We start from the raw sequence: 14,654 nt of genomic DNA on the forward strand, positions 1-14,654 counted from the left end.
TATCTTCAGACTTTTCTTCTTCATAACAGCTAGGTTCATTGTCAGAATCTGTTAGGTCTTCTTCTTTCGGATACTTCATGGCCTTAATAATATCAAACCTGAGCTTCATTCCATTCACGCTCAGTGTGATCTCTCCCTTGTACACATCAATCTGAGCGCGACCAGTGGATAAAAATGGTTGTCCCAGAATGATGGGTACATCTTCATCCGCTTCATAATCGAGGATGATGAACTCTGCCGGAAAGATAAATTTGTCAATCGAGACCAGGACATCCTTCACCTTCCCTTCTGGATGAACAAGAGACCTGTCAGCTAGCTGTAGAGTCACCATCGTGGATGCCAGCTGCCCCACATTCAGCTACTTAAAAATTGAAAGAGGAATTAAGTTGATATTAGCCCCGAGATCGCACAGCACTTGACCAATATATATCCCACCAATTGAGCAGGGTATTGTGAAACTTTCGAGGTCGCGCATTTTTGGTGGAATAATGGTTTTTTCCCTTTGCGTTAACATCGTCGTTGCGAATTTACCTGTGCTTCTTTTCTTCGTCACCATGTCCTTTAGAAACTTCGCACGCTTCAGTGAAAAGGATGTTGATATGTAACTGTTTCAGAATTTCTATGAAGCGATGATATTGCACTTCATCATTTTTCTTCTTCTTAAGTCTCTAAAGAAATGGTGGAAGCTATATTTTCACAGTTCCCTGTTCCATAGACTTAGAAGTGGACGCAACTTCTGGTTCCATCATTACCTGTTCTTCTGGTTCCTCTTGTGTCAAGGGGTCTAGGGTTTCATCGCAACTAGAATAGTCCAGCTTGGCTCTTTCTTCTCTTCCGCCACTGTCTTTCCACTTCGTAAACTCACAACTTGGCATTGCTCCTTTCCCGTACTCTCTGGGTTGTACAGGAGCTTAGTTGAACTCGGCAACGCCCCTTGTGGTCTAATTTTTAGTTCACCCGCAATCTGTCCTATCTAAATTTCAAGAGTGCGAATTGACGTCGCTTGATTCTGGAGTACTATTTCATTCTTCTCAATATATTGCTTTAGTAAGCTCTCCAGAGATGAAGATTACGGCACCTGTGAACTGCAAGCTTGATTTTGCGATTGATCATTTGTTCACAGGAAAAATCCTGGTGGCCCTTCTTTTTGCACCATGGGATAAAAATTCTATTGTTGATTTTTCTACGCATAATTGGGGTGGTTTTTCCACCTAGGGTTGCAAGTATTGGAGAAAGGGTTATTTTTTACAAAGTAAACAGATTGTAGATTCCTCGGACACTCTTCCATTGGATGGGCTTCTTCGCAAGTGGCACAACTTGTGCTCGTTTGATCGATTGCGTTGACTTGCCCCCTATGCGTTTCTGGGCTATTGATTACGATTCCTTGTATTAGATTCATCATCGCATTCATTTGGTTTTGTAGGGATGCGATGGCCCCATTACTTGCGTCAACTTCTTTAATTCTCAATCGTTGATCGCTCTCCCTCCAGTCTTCGTGATTATTCGAAATGTGATCAAGAATTTTTTTAGCCTCGTCATATGTTTTGTCGAGCACACCTCCAGCTGCTATGGCATTGGCAACCGTCTGTGATGCAGGGTCCAAACCGTGATAAAAGATTTCCATTTGGAGACAATCGGGTAAACCATTGTGGTGACAATTTCGCACCAGTCTTTTAAACCTTGCCCAGGCATCACTGAGCGATTCGTCAATATCCTGTTCAAAATTTGTAATCAGCTTCCTTCTTCTTGCGTTCTCTGTCGGGGGAAAGTACTTTTTCATGAACTTTTCAACTACTTGTTCCCAAGACGTAATCTCCCCTGGTTCGAGAGAATAGACCAATTTCCTTGCTTGGTCACACGGCAAAAATAGGAATAGAGTTAGTGGAACCTCCTCAGCTTAGATGTTTGGGAACAAAAAAGTGTTGCAGATTTCAATAAAACTTCGGAGATGGTCGTGCAGATCCTCGCCACGCCTATTGCCAAACTGTTCGACAGTTTGAATCATCTGTAGCATAACCGGTTTCATCTCAAACCTCGATCCGTCCAAGGTTGGCCTCATGATTCCTAGGGAGAAATCATAGAGGTTAGGCGACGCACAGTCTCGAATGGGCCTATTACGATCGTTCACCAAAAGAATGATGTTCGCCATTGTATTATTTGCATTTGCTGCTCTGTCTTCCGGTTGCTCCGCCATGTTGGGATTTCTCTCTTGCTGTTGTCGGCAGTTGTTTCTTCTTCTTCTTCTGAACGTTCTTTCAATCTCTGGGTCGTAGTTGAGCTTCAGAACTTGTCCTTCACTCATACGACCACCCATTTCTTCCCTTACCAAAGGAGAGCAGTGCACAGAGGTCGAAAGTTGCAAAGAAAATAAAAGTTACTATTAACGCAATATGTACTGCCGTAGTCCCCAACAACGACGCCAAAAACTTGATGCGTTGTGAATATGATGAAATAATGGTATGATATTGTGGTGGTGAACTATGCGTTGGACATGCAAGTTTTACTAGTAAAATCCAAGTATAAATCCTACTAGGTTGCCTGGTAAGCCCAGGGTCGAACACAGGGACTACTGAGACAATATGCGATGGTAAATTTTGATTCTTTTGCGGTGACAAAAACAAATAAGTTGGTTGGTATATTGTTGAAAGTATAAATCCTATGCGGCGGAATTGAGTAAAGAGTCAATGACAGCGAAAGATATAATGAGTATGTGGGGAACGATTTGAAAAGGGTTTTAGCTAACACTTTCTAAGATTGCGTTCAAGTTATGCGATCATGCTACACACACACAACAACATGTCATCTCTCAATGAAAATGCCATAGTTCATAATTTTAGGACGCATGCAATGTATACGATAATGTCTATAGGACTTATGTCTAAGCCTCTATTCTTGTCCATGCGATGATTAATGATACACACATACACAAGACGACCACAAACTATCATATCCAATTTCTAGGGTGCATGCGATGCATGATAGCAAACAGAACATATCTCTAAGTCTCTATCTCTCGCTTATGCGGTTCTAATCTGACTTTCTCAAGCCTAGATTCTAACCTGACTCTCTCAAGTTTAGGTTCTTTCTTTAGACTACTCTCTCAAGTATCTTTAAAGGGTGAGGGATGCATACATAAGATAAGATGATCGCATAAAATGAAGATTTTAGGTCATGCTACCTAAGTGCTTCTCAACCCATTTGGAAGTTTAGTTACTCATGTGTAATGTGAAGAGATTGAACAAATGTAGAGATGCAAATTCCATTTTTATAAATAAAATAAGAATACAGAACGACAATAGAAAGTAGGGATAGGGAGCCCGGTAGCAATGTCTTGCTTCCCGAGGCTTTTACAGTGTGTTTTACTCTATTCTGCTCAAAAGAATGTTCTTGCTTTCGCAAGAGTCGGCCGTCTCTCTGTTTGCAGCACTTTCTAGCAGTCTCTCCAGCTAACCAGGAATGATCTTTCGGCGTCTTCTCTCCTCGCTCACCTCCGCCTTCTAAGTATATGAATTACAAACTAACAGCTATCTATGATCTATATTCTATGTATATGGCGAACAGTGTATATATCGAACTCAAATATTCTGGAACTCCAAACTCCTTTGACGAAGGTGGCCCTCGGTATTTATAGAGCTTCAAGGTGAAGAACTTTTCTCTCAAATGATTGCAATGATGGGCGGTCATATATCGAACTTTTCTCTCAAATGGTCACCGAAAAGTTGAGTGTACTTGCTAAAATGTGTCATTAACGGCTTGTCAACTAAATTCAGATTCAACTATCATCAGCTTTCCGTCCCATCATGATTTAATATGCTTTCACCTTGATGTGCTGTCTTTATACGGCCACCTTCTTGAGCAGATCTTCGCGAGCGCATATGATCGCATAGCTTTATGGTCGCAATCTTCTAATGCGCACGGGCGCCGAGTTCCTTAGATCGCAATTTGCTTTACGCCAACGCATTTTCCTACACAAAATAAGTAAGTTAGCTGTTTTAATGCGATGGGTGCATGTGATCGCAATATTCTCAACTTAATGCTTTTGGACACGATTTTGCATATTTTTATCGTCGCATTCCCACATTGTTTTATATCTTTGCGTTCTAATAACGTGCATTTTTGTCCGTTATCAATATCCCACCTTAATCCTTATACTATAGACCTATTTAAGTTATCACTTAAGGCATGATCCACTTGTATATCACATATACATGCTTAAGTTCACATAAGATAACCAATGAGCTTTATTTATTGGATATGAGTAAATGCTAGAATTAAATAACAATTATTTTATTCATTAAACAATATGTATCTTTTATAAAACAACGAGACTCCGGGAGAACTAGGACACCAATCCCAACACAAAACACTTTCAGCGGAAGTATTTACACCTTCATTTTTTTTCTAAATCAGCAGCAATTTCAACATTATCATGAACCGACATTACAGTTGAAGTAGGAACAAAAAATACTTAGATTCATGCACTCTGAAATAACAACATTAGAACACAACTCAAAGCAAAAGTTTGAACAGTCATATTAGCAAAAACATAACCAGATTCAAGAATAATATCATCAACTAAACTACCTACGAATACCTATCGTCTACGTAAGCTTCAACAGAAGGTTCAATAATTTCTTTAGGATTTCTAGGCAAGACGATACACTCATGCTGGTAGAACTTATCGTATAGGTCGATGCCCAATCGTTTAGCAAAAACTAAAAGATCGTCTAGCAAAAGCTATGTGATCGTTTAGCTCATCACTTATCTAAGTGTCTGTCGCCTACAAACACTACACGATCGTTTACCTTATCCAAGCTGTCACTTAGTAAATCCTATTTACTTGACAACTACCTTGAGTAATTCCGAGAGAGGAAATCTCCAATTCACAAATCTCAAGCTTGTAAAAACTTACCAAAATTAGGAAAACATTTTTCTTTTTTATCTCATGGTTACCATGAAACCACCTATAACCTCTCACTCAATTGGTTATTAGAGAAAAATAATTAATTATCCAATAACTAATATTATAAGTATAAATGATAACTAACTTATCATATTATATTTGTAACCTATAGTTTTAATATTTCATCTCATGAAACATGCACTTTTTATATTTCATGGCTCTTAATGTAAATCTCATTTACATTAATCCTCCACTAGATGTATCTCATACATCATATCGATCATATCATATATAATCGAATTACCTCTTGTCGGTTTGAACATTTCAAATCAACACCAAGAACTAATCCTCAACTAAATCCATTAAGCTACTAAGGGGACCTTATGAACCTATAGCTCGAAGCTCCAACGGTACGTGAATAACTGACTAAACTCTTTAGTCATGAGATCTACCATCCGTTAACTGCTAGACACTTCACTAAAGACCGACAGTTGAACTCTCTTTACCACAGATATATTATGTGTCCATCTTAACCAATCAACAGTGCGACAACCCTTCACAGATCGCTCGTAAGTACAGTCGGCCAATAACTGTTATGTCCCTATAGTTACATTTAACTCCTTAAGTACCATTGATTCCTCTAATGAACATAAGCCATAGTCCTAATATGACTGAGTTCTCTCTTCCAAAGAGAAGCTATGGCCACTATGTTCAAGCCCCGGAATCAGCCCTTAAGGGAGCAATATCTCTACTTATCCTTACTTCGAGAAAGGAGTGAATTCCATCTTGTGTAATGAGTTCCCAGCTCCTAAATTAGACAAGTTACCAAAAAGGTAGGCATGTTGAGTTCACAATCTGGCCACTTTCACCCATACTAATCAAAGGACTGCCCTCAAAGGCAGGAGTTCCCAAAACACTAAAATTGAGGTCGTGTCACCTATGGTCATTTAGGTGAGATGTAAGTCTCTAGTATCAACGACGTTATATACAAATTCTAGTCATCTTGTGGTCCAGTCTTATACAAAATCTTTGTAGAGGACCCCCTCGTTCGTATGTCTCCACATAAATGGTCAAAATCTACCATCTGTAGTAGTTTACAACACTTGCAAACCTCTACAAAATGGGTCGTATCCGTAGTGTCACCAGGATCAAGTGGATCACCTTAATCCTTATACTATAGACCTATTTAGGTTATCACTTAAGGCATGATCCACTTGTATATCACATATACATGCTTAAGTTTACATAAGATAACCATGGAGCTTTATTTATTGGATATGAGTAAATGCCAGAATGAAATAACAGTTATTTTATTCATCAAACAATGTGTATCATTACAAACAACGAGATTCCAGGAAAATTAGGAGACCAATCTTAACACATGCTTGTGATCAGATTCACCACTGGAAGGAGTTTTAGTTGGAACAATATCAACACCAACCCCAATTAAATCATCTATCATTAAGGATGACAAACTTACTTTTTCTTTCTCTTTAGTTTCTGATGGTTGACTTGTTCTAGAACGTCTTCCTCTTATGGAGGAAGGAGGAACTCCAACTTCCTTAATTTCAATAGGAAGAACTCACACACGAACACCATATTTATTTGTAAGAGGCAATGGAACTTCATCAACAACATGCATCTTGTGCTTAGTTTTTTCTTTATATCTTACCATTTTACTATCAGATGTGTGAGTCTCTTGGCAAGTACTCACCATTAGAAATGACTGAGAAAAGCAATCAAGAATAAAAATTTTGAACAAAGGCAGTTGAGAGAGAAAGAAACCCACAATGCAACAAGGAAACCTGCCATGATCAAACCTCCTATAATTTAAATTCAAATAACAATCAGAAGTTAAACCACAATTAAACTTCCCTAAGTTTTCACCAACCACAATTAAGGTAGTTAATTGCATGATCTGCCTTATGGGCTTTCACAACTGATGGGCCGAGATTCTTAGTTGAACAGCCCATGACACTAATTGCTTTGCCTTAAAAACACAAATACCCAAGGCTACCCTCAAAGCCTCAAAACAATCAACATCAAGAACCTTAGTAAAAATGTCAACTATTTGATTTTTTGTGTTAACATGCTCTAATAAAATATGCTTACTTTCTACAAGATCACGAATAGAATGATGTATGATGTCTATATGCTTAGTACGACTGTGTTGAACTGGATTTTTGGATATGTTGATTACACTTATATTGTCATAGAAAAGAGTCATAACATCTTGTGAGATATCATACACCATCAACTCTACTTCATCCAAATCAATTGAGTACAACTACTCCCTGTTACAATATATTTTGCTTTTATTGTAGATAGAAAACACAATTTTGTTTCTTGCTAAACCACGAAATCAAGTTGTTCCCTAAAAAAGCAACCTCTGGATGTACTCTTTCTATCCTATGAGCTACCTACTCAATCAGCATCACATTAGCCAATTAGAGCGTTATTGGTATCAATAGTGTACAATAAGCCATAATCATTAGTCCCATTTATGTATTTGATAATTCTCTTTACACTGAGTAAATGACCATTTTTAGGACAAGACTGATATCTAGCGCATACACCAACAGAAAAAGCAATGTCAGGTCTACTGGCAATCAAATAAAGCAAACTCCCAATGATGCTTCTATAGAGACTTTCATCAACATTAGTTCCATTGGAGTCTTTTGACATTATTACATGAGTTGGAGCAGAAGTTCTTTTACCACAGGCACTTTGAAGACCAAATTTCTTAACTAAATTCTTGGCATATTTGCTTTGTGAGATAAAGATTCCCTCATTAAATTGTTTGATTTGAAATCTCAGAAAATAGGATAGTCCTCTTACCATAATCATTTCAAATTCATCCTGCATTTGTTTCACAAAGACCTCGACCATCTCCTAAGACATTCCTCCAAAAACAATGTCATCAACATATAAATTTGGAGTATCACAAAGTTTTTTATTAGAACTTTTTACAAAGAGAGTTTTATCAACTCCTCCTTATCTGTACCCTTGACAAACAATTGGGTTAGACACTTGTACCGTGCTCCGGGAGCTTGTTTGAGGCCATAAAGGGCCTTGTTAAGTTTATACACATGCTCGGGATGAAAAGGATCCACAAATCCTTTGGGTTAAGCAACATACACTTCCTCATTTAGAATTTCATTCAAGAAGGCACTTTTCACATCCATCTGATTTAATTTAAACTTCAAAAGACAAGCAACGTAGAGCAAGAGTGTGATGGCTTCAAATCTTACAACAGGAATGAAGGTTTCATTAAAATCCACACCTTCAACTTGAGTGTATTCTTGAGCCACCAATCTTGCTTTATTTTTTGTCACGTTTCCATTCTCGTTAGTCTTGTTTTTGAAAATCTATTTTGTGCTGATGACATTCACATCATCAGGTTTGGGAACAAGAGTCCAGACGTCATTCCTCATGAATTGTTCGAGCTCCTCTTGTATGCCATTAACATTCATCTACAAGAGCTTCTTTGACATTATTTGGTTCAATAAGGGAAGTGAGCAAATGTAATTGAAGATGTCAAGATAATAAAAATGATCAAAAGTCCTTCTTCCAGGTGTCCAATAATATTAGGATGATTTTTACGAGCCCTACTAGAAGGTTGATTGTTACTAGCTTCTGCCTGCTCTGAGGTATTGTGAATAATCTCCACTAGATTTTCTAAATTCAAATATGAAGGCATGTCAGGTGAAATGTTAGGCACATTAATATTAACAACTGAGGTGATATCGAGATCTTCTTCAATAGGAGGAGAACCAAGAGTAGCAACATCATCATTAATTGTAACATTAATAGACTCCATTACAGTATGAGTTCATTTATTGTAAACACGGTAAGCTCGACTATTTGTGGAACATCCAAGAAATATCCCTTCATAAGACTTGGAATCCCATTTTCTTCTAATATCTCTATCAACAAGAATGTAACAGAAACTTCCAAAGACTTGAAAATATTTTACACTAGGTTTTCTACCTCTCCATATTTCATACATAGTGCTTAAAGTTCCTGGTCATAAGGCCACTCTATTATGTATATGACAAGTTGTGTTTAAAGCTTACACCCAAAAATGAAAAGGCAGATGTTTTGCATGTATCATCGCACGAGCCATCTCCTGAAGCGTTATGTTTTTCCCTTCCACAATTTCATTCTGTTGTAGTGTATAAGAGCTGAAAATTCATGGTGAATCTCAGGAGATTGACAAAACTCAGTGAATTGGGAGTTCTCAAACTCCCTACCATGATCACTCCAAATACATAGAACTCATATCTTAATATTAATAGTAAAAGCACACAACAATTGGTATCACAGTTCAATGAGAACCACCTACGTCTAGAGGACAGAAAGCTCAGGAAAGAATCCATTAATATTAAAGAGTTAAGCAAATTTACAACGTAGTACTTATCTATAATACACCAACTACTATAGTGACTCACATCAAGCTTAATCACATTGCACCTAGGCTCCCCCTAGATGTGAGACTCCCTCCCAACTAAACTTAGGCTCTCTCTAAATATATTAATATTAGCATCTGAAACTTTGTTAGCCGACAGTGTGTGAGACTCCTCTCAACTTGATTATCTTCCTCTTGGATCAGTGAACTCCTTTCACCAAAAATTCTTAGGTCCCCCTCAGACAGAGAAATCCTTCTCTAAAGCTGAGACTTAGGCTCCCCCTAATACTAAGAATCCCTTCTCTTTCAGCAATGGCTTAAGCTCCCACTAAGATCACGAAACTCTTCAATGTGTTGCACTCAACGAATGAAGAACATTTACAGCGGAATAGTGAGTAAACAAGCAAGAACATGACGTAGAATAGTTCGACCGAAGTACAGAAAAAAATCATGCTTAATTACACAAATGCAGTAACCCTAAACGATTTGCAAAACTCACTTAGAATCCAATAAAGGAAATAAGTCATCATTAGGAATAAAAAGTCGCACTTCGAAAAGGAATATATCGTATTTTTTTTCCTTTCAGGTCCAATATATATATGGGATCCCCCCTTCTTCTTCTTCTTCTTTTTCTCTTTTAGGTCTAATATATATAGAGCTGGATGCAGGGACCATTATGCCCCTCAGGACTGTAGTAGGTGCGTCAGGAAACTTTTTCACTTTGGTTATTACAGTTGTTGGTGGTCCCCTCTAATGTGTTTAGTTGTTTTTTCACTGTAGTGCTCGCTCTACCGTATATCATCTTCAACGCATAACATCTTTTTTTCCTTGATTTCTTCTGTATTCTTACATATGCAGCTGATTAGTCATGTGAATTTTCTCAAACTCTACATTTAATTTCAATGAACACATGGAATAAAATTTTGCTTTATTTTTCTTATGATCTCAGCGCTTTTCTCATCAATACTCATAAATATTCTTTGAAACAATAACTTGTATAAATATTATCAATCAGATCTCAATTTTTTTTATCAAACACACGTTTGGACTTCATGTGCTCTGATACCATGTTGAATGAAGATTTTTTCTACCGAATACGACTATTGGGTGTTATTGCACCGAACTGAGTTAACAACCTCTCTGTTTTTCTATCTCTATTATTATTGTTTGATATTAAGTTATTATATTTTTTTAGTTATAATATAGTTATAGCATCGTGCATGACTTAGATCCACTTTATTTATTTGTTAAGTAAATTCATTCGATGTAAACCCACATCAATCAACATAATATCATTATTACGAATGAAAAAATATATTTCAAAAGAGTAGGTTTGTGGAAAAGACATACCACCTTTTTACACCATATCAAAAAGAAAGAATCTCAAGAAAAGGAGGAAAATATAAAGCAAAAGTTAAAAAGGGATTGTGACATTTATTTATTACATTTGGCCACTTTGTCTAATGTATACTATATGACAATAATTATGGGCATTAGACCCTTCATGTACATCCATAAGTAATCAGCAGAGTCATACATGGTTTATATCAGAGAATTGAAATCCACATTTATATTTGTTAGGTAGAGATTTTGTTTCAAAAAGCTAAAACTAAACATTATTTTTCATATTAGGTAAAATAACCACTTTTCTCCTACCTAAACTTCAACAAAGGAATTAAATTTACTCATGTTTTTTTTCCTTGAAATCGCACAAATTTAGAACCCACCACTTTTCTCTCTATTTTTCTCTTAACTATATGGTGGATCTCATCACTTCTCCCTCCATTTTTCTGTCCATCTCTTCCTTTTCCTAAAGATTTTTGTATTACAATTATATAACTATTTTCAATTAAAATATAGAGTTGCACTATCTTTATTTTTAGTATATATATTCTTTTTATTTATTTATATTTAATTCATTTAAGAATGGATCAAGATAACAAAATTGTTTTAAATGGAAAAACTGCTTAAATTGTTTCAGAACACAAATGTTCTACAAATAGTCTTGGCAATCATAGAAACAACTAGTAAAGTACCAACAGCTTAATAAACAAATAACACACAGAGATTGGTTACCCAATTTAGTGATATACCAGCTACGTTGTCTTGGGATAGTATCTTTGGAAAAGATAAATTTACTAATATGAAAGTCAGTTATTTACAACATTCCTACTTATTTGTAAGATCATAACAAATATAGAGACACACGTTGAATCTAACTTATGTTGATCACCTATGCTCCTTCTAAATGTGAGACTCCCTCTCAGTAGAACTTAGGCACCTCTTAAGAATGTGAGTACAGTGATAATCACTTAGGCTCCCCCTAAATGTGAGACATTTTCTCATCAATGTTTTATCTTTCTTCTATCAAATGAGACTCACTTCACTTGATAAACTTAGACTCCCCCTAAATTTGAGAACTCCTTCTCTACTAACAATGCCTTAGGATCCTCCTAAGGATGAGAACTTCTTCTCAACCAACGATTCCTTAGGCTCCCCCTAAGGCGAAGAACTCTTCTCACAATTGCTTCTAATATCTCAAGAACAGGAATGCAATATGTCGCAAAATAACACTCAACTTCTTTTTTCACAACTACTAAAATTTCAAAGAGCTTCAGTGAGGATTATGAAAACACAATTATGGTCGACCCTCACAATGCAAGCAGCAACCCTAGAAGTCTGCAAACATGCTCTTAAATAACCACATCGGAAGAAGGAAAATATTCCTAATTAATGTTGATAGTCCATAAATAAGAAAAACATCCCAAAATAAAATAGAGCAGAATAAAACAGATAAAGAAATAAAATAATCTGCAGAGATAACATTCTATTACAGCATCCTGTGAGATATATTCTGAGACATCATCAAAACAACCCAAGGAACAAAGTCCAGAAGCCTTGAACAAATATCTAACTAATTTCAAATCTCTAACAGGAATCAATTCTCATGTTTCTTATTCTAAACCAGCTCCCCAAACAACCTTAGACGTTTGGATGTAGTAAAAGGCTAAAAAATTTTAAGTAAACTTACTTCTCTTTAGTCATAATGGTGTATTTATATAGAGAATTTGATCTAAGACACCCAAATTTCCATCCCAAAATCGGATCGAGTTGACACATAGATCTTTTAGTTCAAGATATGCATTTAGCATGTTTTATGAAACAAATTGGGAACTCAACTTCGACCTGTCGAGGTCAAATATATGAATTTAGGTCTTTGGCTAAAATTTTTCTCTTTCTCATTTCCATTTACATTTTCGGATGCAACTTTAGATTGAAGTTGATTTAATGTTATATTCTCTCGACTAAATTTAGCATAACAACCAAGTCACATTAAGACATTAAAAGATAAATAGTTTACTTCATATTTTAAAGTCTTAATTAAAAAGGAACATTCACTTAAGTATGAGTCATAATTAAAGAAAGAAATGCCCCTACTTCTTTTGTCTTTTTGATTGATTTGTCATTCGTTTCTTTTGAGATTCTTTCTTAGCTTTAAGATATCAATGAAAAAAGATAGCAAGATGTTCTTTCCACGAACTTACTCACTTGGAATTCTTTCCACTCAAAAGTAAAGAAGAATTTTAATAACTTTTTTTAATTGAAAATAAAGGAAAAGTTCATTGATTATTGAGAATAAAGGAAAAGTTTATTGATTATTGAAGAGTGAGCTCATTATAGTGATGTAGGAGAGTTTGGAATTTAGTGAAATCCCACGTAGCAATGTTTTCTTTCTTTTTTTCTCTGTAGTTTCGTTTTCTTTTCCAAGTAGTCATAGAAGTCAATAGTCTATTCACTCTATCAATATAGATTTTCTTTTCCTTTACCTAATTTTATTCATTGATTTTCATTCCACTCTTCTATACCATTTTGGTCCTTGAAATTTTAATTAAGTCGACAATTCTACTTCTCTTTTCTCTCTCTTCTTTCTCCCTCCGACATATGTGGAAGAGGTGTCACCACATATAGAAACGAAGGAGAAAAAAAGAATGAGAAGAGAGGAAAGAATTAGACGACCGACATATAGCAGCATAGCATATCGATGAAGGAGAAAGGAAAGGAATGAGAGAAAAGAAGGAGAAAAATATGAAAATATATTATTTTTCATTTTTAAACATTAAAAAAAATATAAATAAAGTGTTGCATCGGTTTTCATTAACTACAAAATAGAAAACATATAATAGAAACCAAAATGCTACCAAATTCACATCTTATAAGTTAAAATGTTGCGTTTAAAAACTCAAAAAATCACAAAGAAATACTATCAAAACCTAAATCTTAGAATCTAAAAAATTATTGTGTAAAAATAGTTTATTTTGCAATGGTACTTTGAATATTTATGGAGTCCGTTTATTTCAAGAGTTGACCTTAGAATAAATTAGACATACTAAATTTAACCCTTATTTCAGATAAGGGCTTTTCTTATTAAAAAATAAAAAAAACAATTAAACACTATTCAACTCATAGATTATCCTTTATATATATAAAAGCCAGCTACAATATGTTCTTGTTTTTTACATACTCTTTCTCTACCTTCTAATTTTTTTTCTCTAGAATTTAGAAATATTATTATTATTATTATTATTATTATTATTATTATTATTATTATTATTGTTATTATTATTATTATTATTATTATTATTATTATTATTATTATTATTATTATTAGCTCTTTAACACTCCCCGTTTCCTTATTTATTAAAATAAAAATGTCATAATTATATTACATAATTGTCTCTCTAAGAGTTGAAAACTACAATTCGTTATTAGTTTTTTCTTCATGAGGTCTCTCTCCGTGATAATAATGTTTTTGGTTCATTTAACTTAACAACCATTTCCCTTTTTAAAAAAAAAAAAAACTTATTTAAGTCAATAACATTTTTATTTTTAATTGGCAATATTAAAAAAAATATATTTATTTCCTTATTTTTCTACTTAGATGCAAATAATGAATAAAATTAGTCATCATTTTTCTCATTTTCTGATTTGATCAATATGGGGTGAATAATCAACATGGATTAATTTACATTAGGGTTGAAACTTTAAGTAAATGTCTCTATTTTTAATCTTCTATTTGGTAATCAATTTTACTTTTTCTTTTTTGTTTTTGAAAATTAAGTCTATAAATATTACTCTATCTCTAAATTTCTTTCTTTGACTATTTTTTACCAATAATTTAAAAAATCAAGTCAAATTTTAAAAACTAAAAAAAGTAGGCACCGTTTGGTAACCATTTTATTTTTTGTTTTTGTTTTTTAAATTAAGCATATGGATACTACTTTTACCTTCAAATTCTTCTTTTGATATCTATTTTTCACCAATTGTTTAAAAAACCAAGTCAAG

The 14,654-nt window shown here is 34.9% G+C and overlaps 1 protein-coding gene across 1 annotated transcript in view; it reads left to right on the plus strand.

Annotated features, from left to right (window-relative positions):
• LOC150037975 (uncharacterized) overlaps positions 1–605 on the plus strand; it is a 3,908-nt gene extending 3,303 nt beyond the window's left edge. The window contains exons 3-4 of the mRNA XM_090311096.1: positions 188–307; positions 447–605. Of these exons, the coding sequence (XP_090167222.1) occupies positions 188–307; positions 447–605 (279 nt within the window). The remainder of the gene's footprint in view (positions 1–187; positions 308–446) is intronic.
• The last annotated feature ends 14,049 nt before the right edge of the window (positions 606–14,654 follow it).

Source organism: Benincasa hispida, chromosome 2, assembly GCF_027475165.1.
Source record: "Benincasa hispida cultivar pf3 chromosome 2, pf3_genome.v1.1, whole genome shotgun sequence".
NCBI lineage: Eukaryota > Viridiplantae > Streptophyta > Magnoliopsida > Cucurbitales > Cucurbitaceae > Benincasa > Benincasa hispida.